General features: G+C 38.7%; 1 protein-coding gene across 4 annotated transcripts in view; it reads right to left on the bottom strand.

Annotated features, from left to right (window-relative positions):
• Nucleotides 1–306: 306 nt before the first annotated feature.
• The window catches only part of L3mbtl3 (L3MBTL histone methyl-lysine binding protein 3), a 103245-nt gene continuing 77417 nt past the window's right edge, over nucleotides 307–26134 (bottom strand). For all 4 annotated transcript variants that reach the window (XM_042695032.1, XM_042695161.1, XM_042695228.1 and 1 more), the window contains 4 exons: nucleotides 14548–14627; nucleotides 6068–6237; nucleotides 4426–4488; nucleotides 307–2126 (listed from right to left, as the gene is read on the bottom strand). In XM_042695032.1, coding sequence (XP_042550966.1) covers nucleotides 1983–2126; nucleotides 4426–4488; nucleotides 6068–6237; nucleotides 14548–14627 — 457 coding nt within the window. In that variant the 3' untranslated portion in view covers nucleotides 307–1982. The remainder of the gene's footprint in view (nucleotides 2127–4425; nucleotides 4489–6067; nucleotides 6238–14547; nucleotides 14628–26134) is intronic.

Raw genomic sequence — 26134 nt, 5'->3', positions numbered from 1 at the left:
TGAATACTACTTAACAATATAATTTAGGCCTTTTTTTAACCACTCATAATCTGGGAAGTAGACTGACTAATAGATTGCCCTTACTTTCCTTCTTTTTTGGGAAGGGACAAGAATGGTGATATGAGGGATCAAACCCAGGGCCTTACAAATCCAATGTGAGGAAACCACCCCATCCACTACTGAGCCTTATCCCCAGCCCTATATAGCTATCTCAATCAATAATGTCCTTACACTTGACGCTGGTCCTGTTCTTGTTCATACTTGACAAGCTTCCTTATAAATCATAAATATATGTAAAACAGAATCTACAATCAAGATTTTATTTTTATTTACAATAGATGTAACAGTACAATTTGAATGTACAAATTATGAACAGAAGGTTAAAAAGGGGGGAAACCCAACAACAAAAAACTTACTTAGTCATGCAAAGAAATGAATGGGACCCTGTACATGTCACTCACTGACCGTATTTTACCTATTTACCATGATAATCACAAAGGACTGATAAAAGCCTCCTAACAGGGAACATCAAAGGAATGAGAGCAACTAAGGAAAGGGTGGGACTTTCCTCTGAATTTAGACAGCATGCTACAAAACCTACTTCCTACTTTAAAAACAGTCCTTGGCTGTACGTCTAATCCTGGAATTAGAAAGTACATCACCAGACTGACAAAATAATTTACCTTTTCTTTTAGAAATGCATTCTTCACAAAGAAACACTGCCAGCTATCATTTTATAGATAATCAAAAGTTTTCATTTAAAGTGCATCCAAACACTCATATATTGAAGCAAAGTATTTTCTAGAAGAAAAAAAAAAAGACTCCTTCCAGACGAGGGTGCTCTAATAACTGCTTTGGGACTCATGTCCTGACCTGTGAGCACTGAGAACTTGGTGTCTGCTGGTGTTGCTCTCACACACCTCGCCAGTTTGGTAAAATCCATACACTGGTTCTTCAGCCCACCCTGAAGAAAACCTTTGGGTTTGGAGGACAATGCAGTATCTGAGACAGAGCTCTTTAAGGATTCGTGTTTCCATCCACAGAATAAGCCCTTCATCTCTGTAAAGCACCACAGTTAATTCAACGACAATCAGAGAGTAGCTGCAGATCTTATAAACCCCTGGAGGGTAACCTCATATTCTTCTGATGCTACCTGGCTCCTCTACTTACCCAGGGCACCACAACTCTTGAGACTGATGCCACTCAAATATACTACCTAATTTATTTGTCTTTATACATTTTATTTTTCAATTCCAGTCTTTTATATACATGTTTTTGGTAATAAGAGTAAAGATGCTGGTGAAAGTAATTCGTTTAACATTTCCTAATGCGTGCAAAAGTAAAAACACTGATTCAAAAAGAAAAAAAAAGTACTTTCTACAGACTATACAGCCACAACAAATGATGACAAGCAGTTAGGCAATATCATGACTTGCAAAGTTATACTTAGCATAATGTTGCAATTCAAAATATGGCACAAAATGAACTGATACAGATAACAGTCCCACTGGCTGAATGTAGCCAACTTTTTGACTAATTTGGTTTAAGTTGAAATTGAATTATATAAAAAGGTCTCTCAAAGTATTGAAAAAGAAACAGTGTACATGAAAGAGAATTCAATAATGTTTACAAAATGCCAAAAGTTCTTACTTTGCCCTCCCCTTATCCATAAATAATGAAGTTCCCTTCAACCCCCCCCCCCCGCCCCCACCCACCCCTTAGCCTCAAAAAGATTTACAAAGATAAATTTAGCTCAGTGAACAGAACCAAAGGATGACTGTTGTTAGACAGTACCTAGTTAAAAGCCCAAGCACTTTCATAAGAATTCATATATATTGTCTTTCAAGGAATATAAATAATCCAATAGTGTTGCTCTTTTGCATTTTGGAGACTTCTCACTTAGGAAGTCATAAAGGTCCTTGTGCTTTGAGAAAACATGAGCTTTAAAGCAGAAAGCGGATTGGACTCAGGATTCACCACCTTCAAAGTTCATTGTGAGAATTCTTCTCTGCAGCTTTGAACATCAGGATGGAGTTGAAAATTTTGAGAGCAGGACCCAGCTTAATGCTCATGATTTTAACAATGTCTGTCTGAGTCATAAGTAAAAATGCTTCTCCATCAATTTGCTAAAACAAGACAAAGAAACAAAGAATGTGGATTCATCAAGCATACTATCATGGGAAATATCAGCTGACATTATCCGCCAACTTCTACACAACATCCCAAAGAAGGCACTAGAAATCCATGTGCACATTTCCTGACATGGACCTTTACCTGACACAACACATCCAAACATGGACTAAGAACTAAGTAAAACTCACTCCCCCCAAAACACAACCCACAGGAAAATGGAAGTTAGCCATGCCTCCCTGTATCCACTCTGAATTAATGCCCAGTCCAGAATACAGAAACAATGAGGGTGCCCACATGCATGTCATAACAGGTTTGTTGTTTTTTTTTTAACAGTACTCGGGGGCCTTGCACCTCTTAGCAGGCTGGTGTGGGACTATAAGAGGCAGCCTACTGAAGTGGCCAGGTGGGGAGAACCTTAAAGAGTGTTGGACTGTCAGGACTCCGGCTTTAGCACAGTCACCCGGGTCTTGCTGAGTATAGACTGTAGAGAAGCAAACACAGAAGCAGAGAGACCTGCTGAAAGGTTGCTTCATGAAGCCAAGTGGAGGGAGACAGGATGTGTTGGGCATATTTTTAAAATAGGGTTCTCAACAGATATGAAGACAGAAGCCAAGAAAGGCTTCAAATACAAGTCTATCCTCCACCCCTGTTGCCTTTTGTGGGTAACTTACAAAGCTTTAGTTCAATTTGTATGGCTTACTTCTGGCATTCAAAACCAATACCCACCGACTTGGTGAGATACTTTAGAACAAGGGCTGTATTTTCTTTTGACACATTCTTTTCACCAAACCATTTCATAGATGAAAACACACAAGGAAGAAATCTAACCAGATGTATGAATAAAGGAGTTAATGAACATATGGATGAGGGATACATTCAGACAGACTATGTGTCCATGTGTGTCTTGTGTCTCCTAAGAATAATAAATGAAAGCTAAATACTAGGCAAATCTGATTGGTTTGAGTGTGAACTTAAATTGTCCTTTAAACTAAATACGAGTGCAAATCTGTATGGACTGTTTCTTAGTAGAACCAAAAATAGCACTGATGAAATAAATGCCCCACAAATCTATTTTCAGAAATGTTTATCATTTTCAAAATCAGTGACCACACACGATTCTTTCAAAGAAAGCCCAGCAGCTCCTGTGTGGACCTAAATCTACCCAGGGATGGAAAATTGATGGAAGATGGTCTCCACTGATATTCAGGATTCAGCTCTTAGGGAAAGAAACCCAAAAGCAGGATAATGAACAACCCAACTAAAAGTCAGTTAGAAAAAAAGGTAAGACATTTCTGCAGTAAGAGCATGAGCCAGGAAAGGATGCTGAAAGTCAGATCATCATCTTAACAGGCATCCATCTGAAGAATTATCAGTAAAATGCAGCTGACAGCTACTGTTACTAGATTCTGAGTTTCCCTATGCTCCTGTACCAGTAATGATCGAAACTGTGCTATTCATAGTAGTTGAGTTTATATGTAGGGAAAACAAGGTCTATAAACCTGCACCAACTACAATTAGTAGAGGCTGGGGAAAGTCTTCTGAGATTACTCAATCTATTTATTGCCTCTTGGCAATGTTATACAGAGGGGTACTAGAATGCTCTGAGTGGAGGAGAGATGGCAAGTATCCTATTTTCACAGATTTTTAATGAAGACTTCCTGCTGCATTCTGACTGATTGACTTCTAATCCATTTTCCATTAATGCAAAGTATAGGGGATGGCACTGTTAGTCATCCTTACATTGAAGTTCTGAAAAGTCATTAGAACAACCAATAAGATAATCTTCCCAAAGATATCTATGCTAAGTAACTGTCATTGTGTGTGTATGTGTATGTATATATACATATAAAATGGAGAAATGCCTAAGATTAAAGAGATTGTTTCTAAAAGAGTAGTAATATTACTTATTATAAGCATCAAATGAATCAGTATTATTAGAGATATTGGAAAATAATGGGAACTAATTTAGTTTATTAACAACTGTTGCTTCTTTCTGTGCTATAGACTGTTAAGTGCATATACTATTAAGTTTTTGAGGATTTTTTCCCCAGGGGAGACTTTTTTTGAGTCTAGTGCTACTACTATGTATGGAATCATCAAATGGTACTTGTTCATTTGAATCTCACTTCTACCATGACATTTTTATACAAGGCAACTAAGCATCAATTTGTAAAATTCCCCAAGAGCCATGTCTTCCTGACCACCAGTCCCACACACTTCATCTTTCTCTACATCTGCAACTTAGTGCTTTATCTCATTTAGTAACTCACTACAACATAGCAGATCACTTACTTCATCTTTAAATACTTTTCCATGTTCTTCACACCCAGGTAGGCTCTGTATGAATTCTGATACCTGCCAAAATAGAGTAAAAATTCTAGATATAAAAAAGAAATATAAGTATCACCTGATGTGGAAGAAATAATTGTATTGTCAAAGCTCATATAATCCACAAACTTTATAGACCATGATAATGACAATTTGCCTTGTGAAGGTTAAAATGTGTTTATGACTTTAAGTATCACTATTCCACAATACTGTAAAATATATGAAACTTATGTAATCACCTAATCTCAATTTAAAAATAAGAAAAAAAGAAAAGTGAGAGAAGGGGTGGGTTAGGAGGGGTGGGTGACAATGTTATCAGACACGGTATTCATATACTGGTTTGTAGAATGGGAACTTCTTTGTACAACCACTTAAAGATAATAAAAAAAAATTTAAAGGCAAAAGGAGGGTGAATATGGTCCGGGTAATGTATAGACATATATGGAAATAGAACAGTGAAACAAACCTGTTGCAATTGTTTAAGAAAGAGAGAGGGAGAATGAGAGCAAGATGGATGGGGATACACTGTACGTAAGCATAAAAATGTCATAATGAAAGTCTCCTTCTACAACTAATATATGGTTATAAAACAAAAAAAAGTCAATCTAATGTTGCAAGTTCAAAGTATTTGGTCTAGGTGTTTTAAGTATTTCTCTCAGAATAATTTCCTTCCTCTGGACAGGCTCCTCGTATTAGGTTTCTTCAGCTAGTCCATACACTGACACTATACAGTTGCTACTGAACTTTGGTTGGGCTGAACTGATTCTCTTGTGAGACGGTGCTGGTTTGTTTAGCTTATCAGTTGTATGTCCGGTTACACAAACCAGTAGTTAAGGGTACAAACAATACACTTGGATGATTAAATTGTTCATCAACAGACTCAAAATACAATCATTGTAAGTACCTTGGGAATATGTAGAGTGTAACTATAGTTACTTTATGACTCTGATTTTTTTTTTTGGTCCGTTGTGGGGCCTGAACTCTAGGCCTGGGCACTGTCCCTCAGCTCTTCAACTCAAGGCTAGTGCTCTACCACTTGAGCCACAGCATCGCTTCCAGTTTTTTCTGCTTCTGTGGTGCTGAGGAATTGAACCTAGGGCCTCAGGCATGCAAGGCAAGCACTCTACCATTCAGCCACCTTCCCAGCCCTGATTCTGATTTTTTTTTTTTTGGTCAGTCGCGGGGCTTGAACTCTGGGCCTGGGCGCTGTCCCTGTGCTCTTCAGCTCAAGGCAAGCACTCTACCTCTTGAGCCACAACGCCACTTCTGGTTTTCTAGTTGTTTATTGGAGATAAGAGTCTTACGGACTTTCCTGCCTGGGCTGGCTTTGAACCACGATCCTCAGATCTCAGCCTCCTGAGTAGCTAGGATTACAGGTGTGAGCCACTGGCGCCCGGCTCTGATATTTTTAAAAAATAAAGTTGGATCTTCCATGTTATAGTCACAACATTCAAACAACAGTATTTAAAAGCGGAAAAGTATTAAACTATTATAGACAAAAGAAAAGAAGGGGGTAAAAAGACAGACAGACACATACACACACAATCCAACACTCCTTAATCCAATACTGTTTTTTGAGCCTCACAGACAAGAAAAAAAAACCTACCTCATCTGTGCTCCATTTGGAAACTCTACTAGCAGGGATTCCGGCGACAGTTGGAAGAAGTTTGCTTTGCTGCTCCCAGCGCAAGGGCAGACATGGAATTGGGGATTTAAAAGACAGAAAGACAGCTGATCGACGTTGGGCCTGCTGTACAGTAGGTTCTTCTCGGGCACCTGGTCAAATGAAACAAGTGGGAAATCACTGTTTAGAAGCAGAAAGAGAATAGAAAAGTCCCAAATTCCTTATATCTCCTTTAGGTAACGAGATGGTGTGGGGAGTAGAGGTAGTACAAGTCAAAGTGTTGGTCTGCTCAGCATCATAATGATTAACTGAACTCCTTTTTGTCTTTCCTAAAGGTTGCTATAATAACCAGGATAGTCAACCTACATGCTTGCTACATGCAGCTGAAGACATGCTTCATGATGTTGTTCCATGTGTCTCCTTTGTGTTTCAGACAAGCAATGTGCCTTGGTTTCAGTGACAAGGAAAGAAACTTTGATCTTAGCAAACGGGATGCTGGAAAGGTAGAAGCTGCCCATTTGCAGGCTCAAGCAACTATGTTTATACCTCATTGTTATATCTCTTGTCTCAGGCCTTGGTTTGCACTTCCAATTTACTAATCATATTGGCTATTTGACTAGCCAGTTAAACATGGTTTGAGTAAGATGTTTAGAAATGATGTGGTAAGAATAAAACAGAAAAGAGAAAAATGCTTTTTGTTACTTGGTTTATGCTGATCAAAATTAAAACTGAAGACTGTTGTGTTTATGTGCAATATTGCTGCTGCTCCCCCCCAAACATAAACCCTCTAAAAAATGACATTTGCCCTTGGAACTCTTGACTCAGCTTGTCAAAGATTATCTCTTTGTGGACCCTTAGCACAGAAACTTTTCCTGATTACTTGAAGTCAGGAAGAGAGGTACCTTTTCCACATGGATACTTCTTCTATAAACAGCATAGCCATAAGGATACTTCAAGTCTATCATGAGTCCTTGCCAAATGGCTATCTAGTTTAGGGTTCTATCTAAGAATATATTTAAGTAAGCTTTTTGTGTTCCTCTTCTGGAGACTAATATATATAAAAAGGTGTACAAGTCATAAGCATATAGCTCACGTTTCTTTCTTTCTTTCTTTTTTAAACAAAGGGAATACACCTCTGGAGTCAAAGGCTGAATCAGACAGAAAATGATGACACATCTTTCTAATCACACCCGCTTCCCATATCTTGGGTGGAGACTTACTTCCCTGTCTACAAGCAGCATCCACTCATTTACTCTGCTAATTTAGAATTATCTTCAGAAGACTTTTGAACATGTCAAAAAAGCGTGCACTGTGAATATAACATGCCTTTTGGAGAACGTGTGCAATGTTTCTGAACACAAACATTCCTTCCAAAGCACAACACAATGAGGTCAGAGGCCCCAGGAAATCCTCCCAGTTTTCCATGAAGACAAACTGTCACCAAGCCTGGGTTCCCCTGGCACATGCTCACCAGCGCTCCTATCTCCAGTTTCACTGTAGCCATTACACGCTGGTTTCAAGGGCATCTGCTGATTCCTGATGCTGATAGGTTTTTACCTGTGCCTGTGGAGCCTGTTTTGTGGTGCACATTCATGCTTTGTTCCTTTTAACCATTGAATAGTCTTACCTTTTCCAAACTTATTTATTATATATTATCTAAATACACTCTGGGCAAGAAGTTTTTGTGTTTTTTGTTAAATTTTGGAAAAAAATGGGATCTTCTAATTTAAATTTAAATTTTATTGTCAAGGTAGTGTACATAGAGGTTACATTTACATAACTAAGGTAGTGAGTATTTCTTTTCAAACCAGTCCTGGGGCTTGAACTCAAGGCCTGGGCACTGTCCCCAACCTTCTTTTTGCTCAAGGCTAGCACTCTAACACTTGAGCCACAGCACCCCTTCTGGCTCTTTCTGTTTAAGTTGTACTGAGGAATAGGGGTTCATGCATACTAGGCAAGTACTCTACCACTAAGCCACCTTCCCAGTCCTGGGTACGTCTTTTGTTAGAAATATGTAAGTATCTCCCTCACTCAGTCTTCCTTTGCACTTTCTTAACAGGGTCTTTTGAAAACAATGCAACTATTGAAATGTAATAAATTTCAATTTGTTAATTTTTTCCTTTACTGTATTTTTATATGTCCACCGAAGAAATATTTCCTTACCCCAAGGTCATGAGGAGAATATATTCTGTCTTCCTCTAAATTCTTTACACCCTGCCTTTCACATTTAGACCTAAATCTATCTGAAACTTACTTTTTGGGTGTTTATGACATGAAGAACGATATTAGCATTTTTTCCATATAGATTTCTAACTGCTTATTGAAAAAAACTAAAATTCCTAACTATAATAAATTGTTTAACATAAACACCAATGTATGTTTCTAGGTTATCTATTTTTATCTCCTTGCCTCAATGCCCCAATGAATCATTATCATCAGTGTCCTGATTTTTGTGGTGCAAGTCTTCTTCAATTTTACCTTGATGATACTGCCTCTTGCACTATGCTAACTTTAAAGTGAGCTGTAAAATACATGCTAAGATTTCAATCAGATTTCCACTAATTACAGATATATTTGGTAAGAACTGACCTTCTGTAACCTTGAGTGTGCTGACTGAGAACTTTAAATGTACTATTTATTTATTTATGGCAGTACTGAGGATTGAACTCAGGGCCTCATGCTTGCTAGACAAGTACTCTTTACCACTGAGCCATGCGTCCCAAGCCTTTTGCTTTGGTTATTTCTCTTATGCCCATTCTCTGCTCCTCCCATTTCTGCTTCCTGTGTCACCTGAGATGACAAGCACACATCACTGTGCCCAGCCACTGTGCTTCCCTCAACAGCTGGGATTAACAGATATGGATCACCACAACAACCATAGGACGTGAGAGACTCTCACATACTTGTTTGCCTGAGCTAGCCTTGAACAACAATCCTCCAATCTCTACCTACGAAGGTGCCACGATTAGGCATGGATCACCATCTAATAGCATTTTGTTTAAGTTGTATGAACAATAAATGTTTAGGTACCATCAGCATATTCAAAGCATTGAAGAATATGATGCAATTAACTTCTGAGAGACTTAAAAATTCAGGCATGAAAAATATGTGGAGATCATTTCACAGTTAATGATCAAAATCACAAAGCAACTGCTACAAAGTATGTCAGAAAAAAAAAAAGCCTCATTTTTTTCAACTGAGAGTGTGGCACAGTACAGAACACCATCCTATTGTTTTTATATATGAACCACTCATAAACAGAGAGAATGCTTACAGGAAAAAAAGCAAACTGTAACTTCCCCAGGAATATGAAAATTAAGTTTGAAGCCCAATTTATAGAATCCTTTGTGAATGAACCTTCTCACAATGGTGGGGATAAGCTTTTTATCCTTTCAGGTAGAAGGGATATGGATAAAAATTTATGTTCAGTAAAAGCCTCTGAAGGTGAAACTTAGTAAATGAATGGAACCAAGACAAAGACCTCACAATTACATCTACTGTACTGAATTAACTGCATACAGAGGGCTTTTATTAGGGAGATTTTTCTTTTGTTCCCCCCTTTTGTTGATGAGCTTCTCAGTAATCATCTAAAAAGAAAACATTCTAGAGAAACATCATTAAAAACACAGCTTTGATAACGCCCTGTCACCACTATCATAAAGCAGGCATAGGGTATTCTGCATTCAGAGGTGTGACACAGTACAGTCATACATCTGTAATGCTAGATAGTATAATGAAAAGGCACTGTTTGTGACTTGCTCATACTTTTCCAACAGAAGGCTCACAGGATGGTATGACACAGCTCTATAAAAAATTTCTTTCCTTTCTTTCTTCTTTCTTTCTTTCCCTCCCTCCCTCCCTCTCTCTCTCTCTCTATTTCTTTCTTCTTTCTTTCTTTCTGTGCTGGTCCTTGGGCCTGAACTCAGGGTCTGGGTGCTGTCTTTTTGCTTAAGACTAGAGCTATACCACTTCAGCCATAGCTCCACTTACAGCTATACTGGTGGTTAACTGTTGCAAATTAGTCTTAGGGACTTTTCTTCCTGGCTGGCTTTGAACCACACTCCTCAAATCTCAGCCTCCTGAGTGGCTAGGATTATAGAGGTGTGACCCACCAGCACCAAACTTAGAACTGTACTTTGGTGCTCTGGGCCTAGGCACTGTTCCTCAGTTCTTCAGCTCAAGGCTAGTGCTCTGCCAATTGAGCCACAGCACCACTTCTGGTTTTCTGGTGTTTTATTGGAGATAAAAGTCTCACAGACTTTCCTTTCTGGGCTGGCTTTGAACCTCGATCCTCAGATCTCAGCCTCTTTAGTAGCTAGGATTACAGCTGTGAGCCACTGATCCCGGCAGAACTGTACTTTCTTAAATAGGATTTCTTTCATTAGTGTTACAGATCTAACTTCTACTATGCATGAACATTACCTTAAAAAAAAAAGACAGTTTTAAAATACCAGGAAAACAATCCCAAAAAAACAAGAGCAAACAAGCAAACACATATCACAACCACTGTATGCATACAATGATAACCGAATGAAGTAAGACTCATCCTAAAAGCATTTTACCCAAGCTGTCAGGGTTGAATAGTGAGAGCTCCATAGGAGATACTAAAACTTTGAAACACAGTCAAACATAGCATTGTAAAAAGTAAGGCTTCTCCACCAGCAGCATTGGTATCTTCTACTTTCCAAGTACACAAATACCACAATCTTATCTAAAGAATAAAAGGAAGGAGATAATCCACATTTTGTATATTAGCTGAAACTATCACAGTGTTCAGGCTAAGTTATTCTGTGGGAGGAAAAATAAATCAATTGTTTCAAGAGCTTAAACAAGATGGTCACTCATGGTCTCATTGAGTCTTACATCTCATTCACACTGAAAAGAAATTGAGGGTAGCTGCTTCTCAAGCTTTGTTATGGTGTCCCCAATGGCAGTTCACCAAGCTAGCCTTGGAAGGGCTGCTCTGCCCTAAGAATGGGATTGTGAACAAACACTACAGAGCACTTAAAAAGCCCAGGAGTATGAGCCCAGAATGGACCATATCCACCTGACCTTCAGCGTCCTTCACAAAAGACAGAGAACTTTGCCTGGACTCAAAAATAACCAAACATAAATAATCACCACAGGGCCTCTGATTGAGAAAAATGAAAGTTCTACAAAACATCAGAAGAAGCACATTGATTTATCGACAGGAGTTGTTTTATGATTTCAGTATGCCACGGGGGGACAGAAACTCTGCACAATAAAAAGCAAAACGGGATATGAAAAGGAACAAACCAATGTAGAAAATTAGATAAAAATAAAACACAATGCTTCTAAACTCTATGTTAAAGGCAGCAATAAGAAGTAATTGGAGAAACATGTATAGAACATGAAAAATGAATTAGCTGTAAAAATACTAGAAATATTTCCATACTGGTCGAGAAGAGCTACTTCCCCATCTACAGCTGCAGCTGGCCCCTTCTGGGGCTTCCTTAAGATCTAGCCTCTCAGGGAAAGTCCTGGCACAGCGGCCTGCCTGTAGGCCCTGAACCAGTGCAACACCACTGTTTGCTTAACCATTCCAGGCAATGTGAGCTCTCAAACGAAGCTGTCAACCCTTGGCTCCACTCCAAGAAAAATATATTTCCAGTCAAGAAAGAGGCAAATGGGGCAGAAATAATAAGCCTAACTATAACTGAAGGAAGTTAGGTCTTGTTTTTTTTTTTCAGATCTAAAACAGACATGAGTTAAAAAAAAAAAAAAAAAATCAAGCCTGTTCATTAAACCCCAGGCCAAAAAAAAAAAAAAAAAAAAAAGAAAGAAAGAAAGAAAAAGAAAAAGGAAAAGAAGACTGAATTTAAGAGTCAGGTCCATCTTTTCAAAACCTTAAAGACTGAACTTGAATTAGGCTGGCCTAACAATCCCACAAGCATTAAATGATATTTTGGTTAGTCTCTTTCCTATTTGATTTTTCTTCAAGGAAAAAAAGCAAAAGTTCTTGCTGGGTAGAGTGGATGCTGTGACAGGGACTCAGGTCACTCTTCAGAACTGAGGTGTTCGTTCTGCATGCTGAGTGCCAATGACGCAAAGCAGCATCCCTCCGCAGGAAGGACTTGCTCACCCAGGACACTTCCCCTTCCCAACCGGCACCCGAGGATCAGTCAGCTCTAAGACATAAAGATGTCGTTTTCTCGCTCAAATCTGGGATAGTCCCAAAGCAATTTACAGCACTGGCTTCATAAGGCCTCTGGTGTAACTTTATCACAACTCAGCTTCTCACCATCCAGTCTAGCTCCTGCCACTCTTCTAATACTCACCAACCAGTGCTCCTCCCACAGCCCAACAGGCTCAGCCTGAGCCTCCAGATATCCCAATCTATGATTCAGGTTGTGGCTCAAGAACTGATAAGCTAAGAGCCAACCACTGCCTAGGACCAGAGACATCTCTGGTGTCACCTTAGAATCCAGGTTGGAGAAGGAAGGTCCCTGGCTTCAGGGTAAGATGGCCAATAAACTACTGAATGGGAAGATGAGAAAGTAAAAGATACATCTCTCCTGTTCCAAATGATTCTGGGAGAAGAAACAATTATTGAAAAGAGATGATCAAAGTCTAAATCAAAGAAAGATGTTAAGTAAAAGCCAGCTTTAAGAAATAACAAGATAAATAAAATAAAAATTTAAAAAAAAAAAGAAATAACAAGATTTCATTATAGATAAATTTAATTCTTTGGGATAGCTTTATTCAAAGTGTTTCAAAAATATGAAAAAGAAGTAATGTTACCAAACTCACTTAGGAAGCTAAAGGTGGAGTGATAGGAAAGGAGAAAATTAAATGACAATCTGATATAAGAACAACTGAGTTAAATTCACAAAACAACGTATCATGTCCAATAGAAGACTCCTTTCCATCAATAAAGGGTAAGAAACTATACTTATTAAATAACCATAGGTTTTACTTTGAAAACTTAACTGAGAACTGTGTATGCATTCCACCTCTTTCTTTGCACACAAAACAAAATAAATAAAAAAAAAAATAAGAAAAAAAACTACCAAAAAGGGAGTGCACTGTGACTATCAAATATTAAAAAAACTTAAATTCTCATTAAACGGATAATGTTCAGAAAAATAATCAAAATTAGTTCTGCAAATAAAAACTTAAGTAGACCACCACGTTAACAATTACTACTACTTAAGAAGTTTTGAGAGGGGTAAGACAGCAGAGGAGGAAGTGAGGACCGACAGACGGTGAATGAGAATGAATATGGTTGATGTAGGTTTTTGTATGCATGAAAAATGAACATCAAACCTGTAGAAATTGTTTGAAAAGGGAGAAGTATGGGGAGTTAATAAAAGTGGTGAAGGTGATCCTACTATACTGCATACACATGGCAGATATCACAATATAACTGTCCTAATACAACTAATATATGCTAAAAAGAAAAGTCCAGAGCCTAGAAAATCCTATTTTGAATCTATATAAGCCTTCCATTACCTATTCCACAATACTGTCACAGTAATCAATGACAAGGAATTGTAAGTATAATCACTAATATAGTCAGACCTCAGGATAACCCAATACTGTGGGTTATAGCCCCATATCGATTTTACACAAGAGCAAACTGAGGCACAGCCACACAATTAGACTGTGGTGATATATTAAATGCCAGAAACATGCTGACGGCAGCATAGAACACAGCTTTCAATTTAATCGTTAACTGCTGCTTTATGACAATCAGATATGGAAACCAAACCAGTACTTATGGAATAAATCCTAGCAGGCAAACAGTCATTAGGTGCCATTCTCGAATCTTATAATCTAGAGGATAAAATGCACATGACTAAGTGTCCAAGAACAATCATTAACCAGGCTGGCAATTTCTTATAGGAATAAATAACAATTATACAGTGATATATGAGTTACAAGTATAACCTATACTATAACTAATAGCCATTATGACTTCACTGCTTAATTAAATCATTAACCAGACTGTTAAGACAAATTACTTTCTCTGGTACATCTTAAAACCTTTGTTCAAGTGATTTTCTTTTCATTTTGTGGTCTTTCCCTAAGACCATATTCTATTTGGATTTCAGAATACATTCTGAACTGAGGTTTAAGGATATGAAGCAAACACCATCAATAACACAAAAGTAAAAGTATCACAAGACCCAAAGAGAATGCCTTCCTGAATTTCATATTCAACGCTATACCGATATGTGAAGGTCACAGGTGAATCTATAGCATTATCAATTCCATGCTATATTTAACCTGAACAATAAACTTCTATTGCCTACAAGTAAAAATAAAGCAACCAAATAAAGTGTGCTTGAGGTTTATCTGCAACATGTAGCTGCTATATTTACTCATTTACCTATTTTGTGCTGTCTGGTACCAACAAGCTACCTCCCAGCCTGTAATTAAGTTCTGATTACTGAATACTAACAGTTACAACCATCAATATAGGAGATTACTATAGATACCTTTGGCTTCATGTGATGGCCTCACTTCACTTTCTTTTCTTTCTTCAGAATTTTCTTTGCCTTCATCAGCATGCTGGTCTCTAAGGAAAACAGGTGTTTCAGTATTTTGTAAGAGAAGAATTTTTCAAAATGGCTCAGAAGTGCATCTTAACTTTTACTTAACAAATGGTGCTATAAAAATGTTAGGGAGGATATGGAGATCTACCACAGAGCAAGTAATACTAAAAACACTAAACATGCAGGAGGCTCTGGAAGGAAATGCATTAGTTAAAACTGTTAAGCCAAAGCTTTCCCCCTTTAAGTCAGGGGCACAAAATACATTTAAAATAGTGAGGACTGGGAGCTGGGAGCTCATTCCTGCAATCCTACTCCTCAGAAGGCTTAGAGCTGAGGATTGTGGTTTGAAGCTAGCTTAGGCAGAAAAGTCTGCAAGACCCTTATCTCCAAAATTAACCACCAAAAAGCCAGAAGTGGAGCTGTGGCTCAAGTGGTAAAGTGCCAACCTTGAGTGAAAAAGCCAAATGAGAGTATGAGACCCTAAGTTCAAGTACAAGTACTAGCACCAAAAATCAATAAACAATAAAATAAGGAGTTAGGTACACACTGAGTTTTAATCTAACTTTTAAGGATGGGTTACAGAATTTCAACCTAATACATCCCATTCAAAGTAAATACATCTCAGGTTCAAAGTAAACGCCACTTTGCAATTTCCTTGACTCTCCAGGATATGGCTATCTTACCTTATCTGGTGATACACTTTAGTGCTTTACAATACTTTGACCCAAACCATTAATTTAGTATCATGTTTGAAGATCAGGGTAAATACATTTAAAATAAAATAGCCCAACAAAATGTAAAAGTGGGGATTCTATAGTTTTAGCTAGAAACTAATTTATTCTCTATCTAAGATTATGATAATGGAACACAATGTTACTAACACAGTAAACACGTGACACATATTCATTATTTTACAGGAAGATTATTTCCAAGAGTAAATGTAAAACTTCATTTGAGCCTGAGTTCTCTGGCTTAATTACCAAACTAAAAATAACTTGTCACAGAGGCTGAAAACTACTCATGCTAATTGGAGAGCAGGGAAGACTTACTATGACTATGCAACGAAAATATATTTTTCTAAGAAAAAGCTCTGAACTAAGATTTTAATGACTCCATTCCATTTAGACTCTCCCTAGCATGTTTAATTTAACATCAGGTCAAGTCAATGGATGGTGGTGCTCACTCCATTGGAAGAAGAGAATGAAGTTACTAAGAATATCACTGATAATTGGACAAAAGACATTATCTGAGGTATTGATAGAAAATTTGTTCTCTGTAAAAACAATGCTGAAGTAATACTTAGTAATGGCAAAAAAAAAAAAACAACGTACTTTGTACTAAAATTAACTCATAAACTTCTAACCTTGTTTATATTAGCCTGGAAATAACATTGAGTCCACAATTACATTTCAGTAAGCAGTGTGGCCAAAAAAAAGTTAGTTGAGAGTAGCTATCTTAGTATTTGTCAGACAGAAACATTTATTATAGTGGTTGAATTTTAAACTGGCATTTCCCATAGTCAGAGAGAGCAAATTCCCTAGAATTTGCTTTTCCTAGAAACTTTGATGGATGATCAAAAGCAAGACTAAAAACTAAAATCAAGTTTTCAACTTTTCATGATCAGGAATAACATACTGATAGTCAACAACTATCCTCCTATATGGTTTTAGTAAAGAAATTTGGATCAAATAAAGATACAAAAATTTAACATGAGAAAAGTTCCTTCATATTCTTCCATGCAAACATAACACAAATTACTTCTTTCTTGAAAATAAGACATTTCTCAGGAATAAACAAAGATGGAAAAGAAAAAGTCACATCTTCGACACCAAAAGCTTCTTTATGCTCAGATCTGCCAAAATCCACCCTAAAAGAAAAGTAAAATGGAAGCTATGTGCTCTTCTATTATTCACCTCTTCTTTACAAAAGCATGATCGGCTTTTACTTCCCCGGTTTTAAATCAGGATATTTCATTTAACTGAACCGAGGTAAACCTGGGAATATTACAAGCATGAATATTTATCTTTTCCAAACACAATTCAAATGAAAGACTCCACAGGACATGTTTATGGCCTGTTTTATTTCTGAGTAATTGATTCATAGAATTCTTTAAAATTAACTAAGTGACAAGATGTCCTGTGTTCCACACGCCGTTTCCTTTAACTAGAATGAGGCGGCAGAATGGGGTCAATCTGCAGTCTATTAAAACCAGCACTGTGAAACAGATGGGCCACCAGGCACACTGAAGCAAGCAGAATCCTAATCGAGCACATCCAGACGTGTGTGGAAGTGGCCAATCACAGGAAGAAAAGTCAGCATTCTTAGGCACATACCACAAGCCAAAGGCTGGCTGAGTTCAGAATTACACAGCACTCCGTGGAGCGCGGTTCTGCTATTATAACCACTCACACATAAAAAAGTCAAGATTCAGAAGGCAAATGTAACTAACTAGGTCTTCCCAACACCCAAATGCATAATTAGATTCAATTACTCTTCAGTGTTTACACTTGTGTTTTTCCAAAGTGTATTATGTCTCTTTGTTTTATGAAGTGAAAGAGAACATGCCCTTGGGGCCATAATCTTATTTTCAAATTGTCAATAAGGTCAGGAACAAAGAATCTGACTCCATATTCTAGCAGGTTAGAAATTTCATTACCCTAATTCTGGCTGAATGAGTATTATGAGAATTTCTCTATGCAAAAAACTGAAATCCTTGTTTCCGGATTTCAACTTCCTTAGCAAATTTACTTTAGCTAGTCTTCCAGTTATACACAAAATATGATTACATGGGAATGTGAACACTATGGAATATTATTATTATATGCTTTGGAGCTTAGGACAATATACACTCCTACGCCATTTTTTCCTAAAACTAGACAAGGTTTATGCTATATTTTATTTTATTTATTTAGCCAGTCATTGGACTTGAACTCAGGGCCTAGCCACTGTTCCTGAGCTGCTTTTGCTCAAGGCAAGGGCTCTACCACTTGAGCTACAGCTCCCACTTCCTGCTTTTTCTATTGATGTGGCACTGAGGAATTGAACCCTGGGACTTCATGCATGCTAGAGAAGCACTCTACCACTGAGCCACATTCCCAGCCCTCTGCTGTATTTTAAATGTTACTATACTGTGTGACAGAAGCACTCTGACCTGCTCTCTAGGATAGACAGCTCTCTTTATCACCATTTTCCCTGAGGTAGGGACAAGGACTGCTTGAGCCTGAATGTGAGACTTTCCATGGACAAAGCAGCCACAGTAGCCAGGTAATAGTGGTTTGTATGCGGTCCTTGGTGGCAGCAGACTTGGTTCAAATTTCAGCTTGCCACTTACAGTTTTACATGACCTTTAGCAGCATGACCTAACTTCCCTAGTTCTCCTCTAAAAAGTGAGTGTAATCAAGACTCCCACAGCATTGTGAGGGTTGCATAAAATAACACACAGGTGTTGAGCACGGAGCTAGGAGTGTAAGCAGAAACAGGACACGTGGCAGTTATTACTATTTACTAGGTGCCTACAGATACCTGTTTACCTATTTCCCATCCCTTCTCTCCCTTTTCTTAAATAAAAAAATTGTTTTTCCTTTTGATAGTACTGGCAGTTAAATTTAAGGCCTTTTTGTTTCTAGGCAAGCTTCCTACCACATAAATGACTCTCCCAGCCTTTTCCGTGTTAGTTAGATCTCAGACAAGTTTTCATGCCTTTTGCAATGGCAGGCCCTTGGACAACAGTCCACCTTCCTACACACACACAACATAGCTGGAGTCACAAATGTATACCACTAAGCCCGGTTTGTTGTTTTGAGAGAGTCTTTTTCTCAGGCTGACCCTGAACCATGATTCTCCTATTTCCAGCTGTTTTATTTAAGTAAGCTATTTCCTTTCAAGTAATAGCACAACTTTTAGGTTAATAGGTCCTATAGTTACACTTTCCACGTTATGGCTAATTGTGCAATTTGTAACCATGAGAAGTTTGTACATGTAAAAAGTCGGCATAACAGAGCTCCTGTACCATCTAAATAAGGTGCCATAAGGGCTAAATGAGCAAAGGAAGGGAAAAGCACCCAGAAAAGTGCCCTGAACCTGGCAGTGTCTTTGGGGATTTTAGTGTTTCCAAGAACCAGTTTGACATTTTTTAACCTTAAACTGAAATATAATCACAGCAAAATCTTAAGTCAAGGAAATTCCTTTGGCTTCTAAGTAAGCCATGGAATCTACTCAGCTGGAGAAGCACATGCAGCACAGGATAGCAGGCTCTTTTTCTCTGTAATTACATGTCACGGTGTAGACAGATGTCTTACTATCCTTTTCTAATTATGCCTCAGGTAAACAACAAACAAACAAGAGAAGAGCCAATGTCTAGAAACAAGACAGTGTGTGAATACCCACACCTGCATTTCCTCAAGTTTGTTCATTTTTTTTTTTATTTAAAAGCAATCCCTTACCAATTATGTCTCCACCAGGCCCAGGCTACTAAAAGTTATATATATCCATCCTACAAAATTTAAAAAAGTGAGGGGAGGGAGGGATGGGTGAGAATGTTGAATGGGGTGACACTGATCAAGATGCATTATATTCATAAACTGCTTTGCTAAATGGCAACTCCTTTGTACAACTACTTAAAAGACGGTAAAATATATTGAAAATGTATTGAATCATCCATTATTCTGCCTCAACTTCAGGATGCATTAATTTCAGACACGTGTCTAAATCAGATGGAAGGGAAGCTGACTATGAAGTGTAAGTGAAGCAGCTCTGCACCTAGAGTCACTGCGGGCCGGTGTCAGACACTGATGGTCCACAGCTCACACAGAAAAGCCCGATTCTGTGGCCTGGCTAGAATGTTTACATTCCAAATGTCCCCAAGAATACCCAAGAGTTAAAGGCTTGGTTGCTAGCCTGAGGTGCTCCTGGGGCCGGGTGGAAGCTTTAGGAAGTGGAGCTGGTCAAAGGAGTTAGCGTAGGGGGCAGTAGGACACCAACCCATTTCTCCTTTTGTCTGTTGTCTGTTCACTCCTGCCAGGATGAACACACTGTGCTCAGAAGCAATGGGCCCAAGTGACTGAAGTCTTCATCCCTTTAAGTCTCTCAGGTACTTCTCAGGAGAATAAGATGCTAACTCCAGCCCCACCCTTCTCTTTCCAGGTGGACTACCCCGTCACACGAAGGGCTGTCAAGGCTGAGGAGGACTTGCCCTCACTAACAAGCAGGATGACAATAAATGTGAGGGAGAGCTATTTTTAAAAAATGCTGTCATAATATTCAACATATAGATGTGAAAATGGGTAACTAAGGGGTTGAGAGAGAAGGGGAGAATTATGAAAGGCGTGATATTGACCAAGATTCATTGTACTAGTAAATTAACATGTTGAACTGAAACCCCTTTGTGTTTTTTTTGTACAAAGGGGTTCTAGTTACGTGAGTCAGGGAATGAGCACAATTCCTTCTGAACAGCATCACCTACTCCCTGTTCTCTCCCGGTTTTCCTCTCCTGTTTCCCACCCCTGCAAGTTGTATAGTTCACTTCCAACAAAGTGTCTAGTGAATATCACTGCTGAAATGATTCACCCTTTATCCCTCTGTGAAACACCTGTGATCAACTAAAGATAACACATTTTTAAAAGTAGGCTTTCCTGTTTTGAATGTCAAAAGGGTTATGTCTCTGCACACCCTCAATTTTATTTTTCTTAAATTCCAGTGCGGACGGAACACACTCATTAGGAAAAAAGATTGGAGATGGAGACTCCCAGGAGGATCCAAGGGATACTAGCTGCCCCTAAAATGCCTGTTACATATGAAATGCCTCAGAACCTGGAAGGTACCACCTTCAGGGAAATTCAGAAAAGAACTCTAAAGTAGAGTCTTGAAAACTAAACTCTTTTTGAGGTTACACCATAGCAAGAGCTTTACTTATTAAGGATCTTTTCACAAACATGATCCAGAAGAGACTCTTTGGTGATTTAAGAGGAAGACATTTTGATCAATAAACCTCTTAAAATATAACTGCAAGGAGAACATCAGCTAGTAAAGGGAAAAAAGGAATATAACGAGTGAATACAGTGGGTATCATCACGATACCGAGGGAAAAACTCTCCAGAAAAGCTCATTCAGCAACGAACTAAGCACTCTTCCTATGAGGAAGGTGAACTCTGGGAGAGAAAGATGGCGCTGCACAGGAAAGATGGAGGCTGTGGTGCTTTCTGTTGTACAAAAGAGAACTGATGTTACCGTAAGTGGGAGAGTCCTCCTGGGCAGGAATTAGTGATACTCAAGGAGATAAAGTAAACCCTGTTACAACACTATTCAACAACTTCCCAGGCATCTAACAACACTCATCCCTTTCCTGACACCTTCAATGGTTGCCTTGGTGTCACAGCAGTTGGCAGCCGAACTGTGAGTGCTTTAACTGAAAACTGAGTTTCTTTCTGGTGCACACAAACAGCTACACAGATTAGACTCAGATTTCCAAGAGTTGGAGTATTTCAAAACTCCCACAGCTCCTAATTTATACCTGGCAGCCCTTGGACACAAGAGAGGGAGCCTCTGCAAAGCCAGGGAAAGCCTAGCCTATGAAATAACTTTCTCCAGTCTTCCACTCCAACCCCTCAGGCCTGGAAAGCCTCCAGAGGCAAAGCCAGGTTCCCCAAGACAACTAATTAAGTCTTGCAATCTTTTAGAACTGTGGCTCTAAATTAATTTTGTTCTGCTTGGTGCAATACTTTGGCCAAGTAAATATATATATATAAATATATATATTTACATATATACATATATATGTGTATATATTTATATGGTAGTTCCGTATTTTATTTTAGCTCACTTTCCCATCTGTTTAATAGGGTACAGATGGGCTCTTGGTGTGACTGGCAAAATTGGATTTGCATGAAAAACATAAATCAGATTGATGGGAGCAATGAGATCTCCACATCTCTCAGTAGTGGGAACACTGGGCCTACAACTGAGAAGCCATTTTGATGGCTTACAACAAACTGCACTTCATTAGATTAGTTTAGCAAAAAGTCTTACAAGGTAATACAATTACTTAGCAAGCATTTTAAAGATGCTTTATTGTATTTCTGTGGTTAGTTTAAGCAGAATTAAACAACATAGGAGCTTAAAACACTAAGTGATTTTTTTCTTTTCTTTTATTCTTTTTTCTTTTTTTTGTCGGTAGTGGGGCTTGAACTCTGGGCCTGGGTGCGGTCCCTCAGCTCTTCAGCTCAAGGTAAGCACACTACCACTTGAGTCACAGCACCACTTCTGGTTTTCTGAGTGGTTTATTGGAGATAAGAGTCTCTTGGCCTTTCCTGCTGGGGCTGACTTTAACCATGATCCTGAGATCTCAGCCTCCTGAGTAGCTAGGATTACAGGTGTGAGCCACTGGTGCCTGCCTTTTTTTTCTTTAGGTAGTAGCAGGGTTTGAACTTGGGGCTTAGCACTTACCAAGCAGGCACTCTACTGCTGAATCGTGTCTCTAGTGCTTTTTTGCACTGGTTATGTTTTGAGACAGCCTTGCTTCCTGACCAGTTACACACTAGACTGAAATCCACTTATACTAGGCTTCCCAACACATCCATGCTAGTACACTCTGTTTCTTCTACTGAGATGGAATCTCAGGGATTTTTTTTTCTGCCCAAGGTGGCCTGGAACCACAATCTCCTCAATTGCAGACTTCATGTAGCTAAGATTTTGACAAGCATGCACCATCATGCCCGACTATTAGTTGAAAAGGGTTTCCAGAGCTTTTTCTTCCTTGGGTTAGCCTCAACTTCTGGTCCTACTGATCTGTGCCTCCCAAGTAGCTATGAACAAAAGGTGTGAATCGCTGCTTCTTCCAGGCATGTTAGGTGAGCTTTAATAGAGATAGCACTTAAATCAGAACACAAGTACAGCAGTTGCAGAACAGACTTCAGGAGAAGACGACTCCATAGACTGTGTAAGAGAGATGCCTGATGCTTCCACTCACATGGGTGTTTACAGCCAAGAATCATTCCCAAAGCCCCAACACAGAGCTAACTTGCATGCCACTTCCTCACTGGTATCTCTGGCAATGGTGTCCCAAAGCCATGTTTCAAACAAGCATCACAAATAGTTAGAATGCAACTCTAAGTTTGAAATGCACAGTTTTATAAAGACACACAGAGATACACATGTTCTTATTAGGGAGAAGCACAGTGGTTTGCTCATACCCACTCGACAAGTAGCTGGAAAAACAGGTCTAAGGTTTTTCAGCACTTTAGAAAATTTCTGAAGGGGGAGCCATGCAGATGTGGGCCACAGCTCGTCAGTGAGAACACCCTGAATCCCAAGCACCAGAGTTCTAGGACACCGATCCTTGTGGCTCTCCACTTCTCTTTGGTCAGTGAGAGCAGATATATGCCATAACTCTGTTACTACTTTGTAGTATCTTTATCTATGGAGGCCAGGACGGTAAACAACAGGTTAAGGAAACATCACCCAACTTTATAAAAGAGTGTAAATGTGTATTTGGATATTTTATCTCATGGCGTAGCAATCACTCCTTTGTAAGGTGACCTTTCAAAGGAAAATGTAAGAAGAGTTTTAAATGAAGAAGATTTGTATTGCCTGTACAATCATCAATCATCATGACTCCTTGGAAGACTGGTGGCACCCTTGGTGCCTGTTGTGTGCTATGCTGAGGGGCAGTCAGAGGATTAGACAGGCCATGCCTCTGAAGCCATTAGCTTCACGAGGCTGATAACCAAGCAGAGAGCACAGACCGAGGAAGTATTTGCACAGCTTCAATAGCACAACTTCAGTATGTGCTATGAAACAAGTGATGGAGGACTCAATCTATAGTGTGGAGGCTCCCTAAGCTTTCTGAAGGAGGACAGTAAGTCTGCAACCTGAAAGATGAAAAACCAGCAGAGGTTCTATGAAGAGGGAAAAGTGAGGTTTCAGCATCAGGCTGACTGAATCATATGGTTATGAAAAGAGCCTAGTAGGCCTAAAGCTGGAGAGTTAATCAGGAGCCAGACATTGAAGGATTTCTGTTAGTCACGGTAAGAAACTATGTTGAAGATGAACTTTACAACAAAGGAGGGGCAACAATGCTCGATAGGAAATATACTCGTTACTTTACTTATGTAACTGTAACCCTTCAATACAGCATTTTTACAATAAAAAATATATATTTATAAAAAGTCTTAGTCCTCATCAAGGGAAGTTACCGAAAGTTTAAGCAGAGAGATACACTGGCAAATGAATTTTTAAAATGTGAACTCCAAGTTTTAGCCTAGAAGATTCTGATGGTCTGAGGCAGATTCCTAAGTCTGAATTTTAAAGAGATTGTAGAGAATGGGATGTAAAACCAAGTTTGGGAATTATTACTATAGGATACAGGACATTACTTGTACCCCTGTCTTGAATAGGTGTTTCTTAAAATGATGCTATGGTATGAAAAGGATATACATGTAGCTTGCCTTGTTTGTTTTTTGTATTTTTATTTTTTTCTTGGCTACATTCTATCAGATCCTGAAACAATAGCCACACCAGCATTTCACTCCTTTAGGAGACTGTCTGGCACTTGAAACAGGTAAATGAATGATGGGATGGTACAGTAACCACTATCAATATTCTATCCATATTGCCAGTCACCTGTTACGACTTCAGCCTATCTAATGCCCACCAGTCCTATGTGTACTGCCTTCCTGCAGGGTTTGAAGAAAACTGGTATGTGAATAGTTCAGCTTCTCATGCCCATGCTGGGCAGCTCTGAGATGTGTGGCTTACATAGAATCCCAGAGTTTTCCCAGTGGTTTTCTACATCTGATGTAGAGAAGGTAGCTGGTGTGACAACTAAGCTTCTTCTAGCTCCGGTCCTGCCCTTCATCTTTCCTCCCTCACTCCCTGTGGATGTTTTTTATTTAGCTTCCAAGCAAACCACCTTCAATCAAACCCTTGGTTCAGGGGTTGCTTCCTGCGGTGCAAAATGCATGGGGAAAAAAAGGACACAGAGAAAGGCACTCAAATTTTAACCCATTATTAAGGAAAATGAAAATAAGATTTGTAAGAACCTGAGTGAAAAAATTTCACTCAAGCAACCAAAATATTATGAGAAAAGAAGAGCAACACAATGGCTCATTGTAAGAACCATGATACTCGAGTAATCCATTCAAAGTTTAACCTGAGAATTTTAATGAAATTGGCCAACCATTCCTTTGCTCTCAAGAAACAAAAGAAATACAGGTTGAGTATCTCTAAATGAAAAAAATAGTAACGCACACATGTTCCAAAAAGCAGAAACAGAGTGATGATTAGCAATTCTGATTAGAAATGGCTTGCTAATACCCACTCCCCACCACCAGCCACAAAAGGTAAAACAAAAACTCAAGAAAAAATCCAAGTCTGAATCACTTTTGCTTCCAAGCATTGTGGACAAGTAACACTGAGCTTGTACTATGAAACAAGTAATAAATCTATATTACTTTGAATAATATGAATAGAAATATTATCATGTTAATTTATTATTTATGTACTATCCACTATTCTAAGAGCTTTCATTTACAATATTCATCTCATAAAGCCTCATAAACTGAGATACAAAGAAAAACATTGATTAATTCATCATAGGTCCATACTCAGAGAATGTGACACAAGGCAAAGTGTTAAAGTTGTCTAGGATAAAAATAAATAAACAAACACCTAAGGAGTTTCAGTTAATCACAGACTTCTACCTCCAACATTTTAGCAGTTCTCATCAGTTCATCTATAAGATTGTGAGGAAGCACTACTAACAGAAAAAGGATGCCTTCAACAGTATTTTCCCAGGAAAATAATATTTCAGAAAAATATGTGTATGAGAAACAAGAATTATCCTTGTATAAAACCTAGTTATAGCACCAAAAGCTGCTTAATAATGAATTTTCATATATCAGTGTTAATTTATTTTTAGAAAAGTTTTACTTTTCTGCCAGGAATAACTGAAGCTTTTAATAATATGAGGATTACTTACTACCCTCAGGTTGTAACGGACTAAACTTCTTTTAATTAAGCAGAAAGTTCATAATCCTCCAAGTCATTTTTATTCTAACCTCTGGGCATAATGACTGTCCACTGATGGAACTGGAAATGAGAAGCAGAATTTTACATAACCAGCTGTTAAAATCTACCTGGCAACTCTTTCACATATTGAAATCATAGCTTTGTCACAGGTGAGGCAGAAAAGTGAGAATTGAAAAGATGTAGTTAAAGCAAAAGTTTACAGTGTTCGGGGGCTGGGAAGGTGGCTCAAGTGGTAGAGTGCTAGCCTTGAGCTGAAGAGCTGAGGGATAGTGCCCAGGCCCAGAGTTCAGACCCCATGACGGACCCAAAAAAAAAAAAAAAAGTTTACAGTGTTCAGTGTTAAATAGCAAGGCAAATTCCTGAGATGCTCTGCAGAGAAAACCTAGTCTTCTCCATACTATGACAAGTAGACTTCCTCCAAAGAGCCTCCAGGGACAGAGGCAGAGCACGTGACTCAGTCAGTATCTTCACGAATTAGATATGGACATCTCTAACCACTTTTGTCATA

This window comes from Dipodomys spectabilis, unplaced genomic scaffold (genome assembly GCF_019054845.1).
Source record: "Dipodomys spectabilis isolate Male_0828 unplaced genomic scaffold, ASM1905484v1 ptg000001l, whole genome shotgun sequence".
In the NCBI taxonomy this organism is placed as follows: domain Eukaryota; kingdom Metazoa; phylum Chordata; class Mammalia; order Rodentia; family Heteromyidae; genus Dipodomys; species Dipodomys spectabilis.
This window is presented reverse-complemented; position numbering and strand designations above follow the sequence as displayed.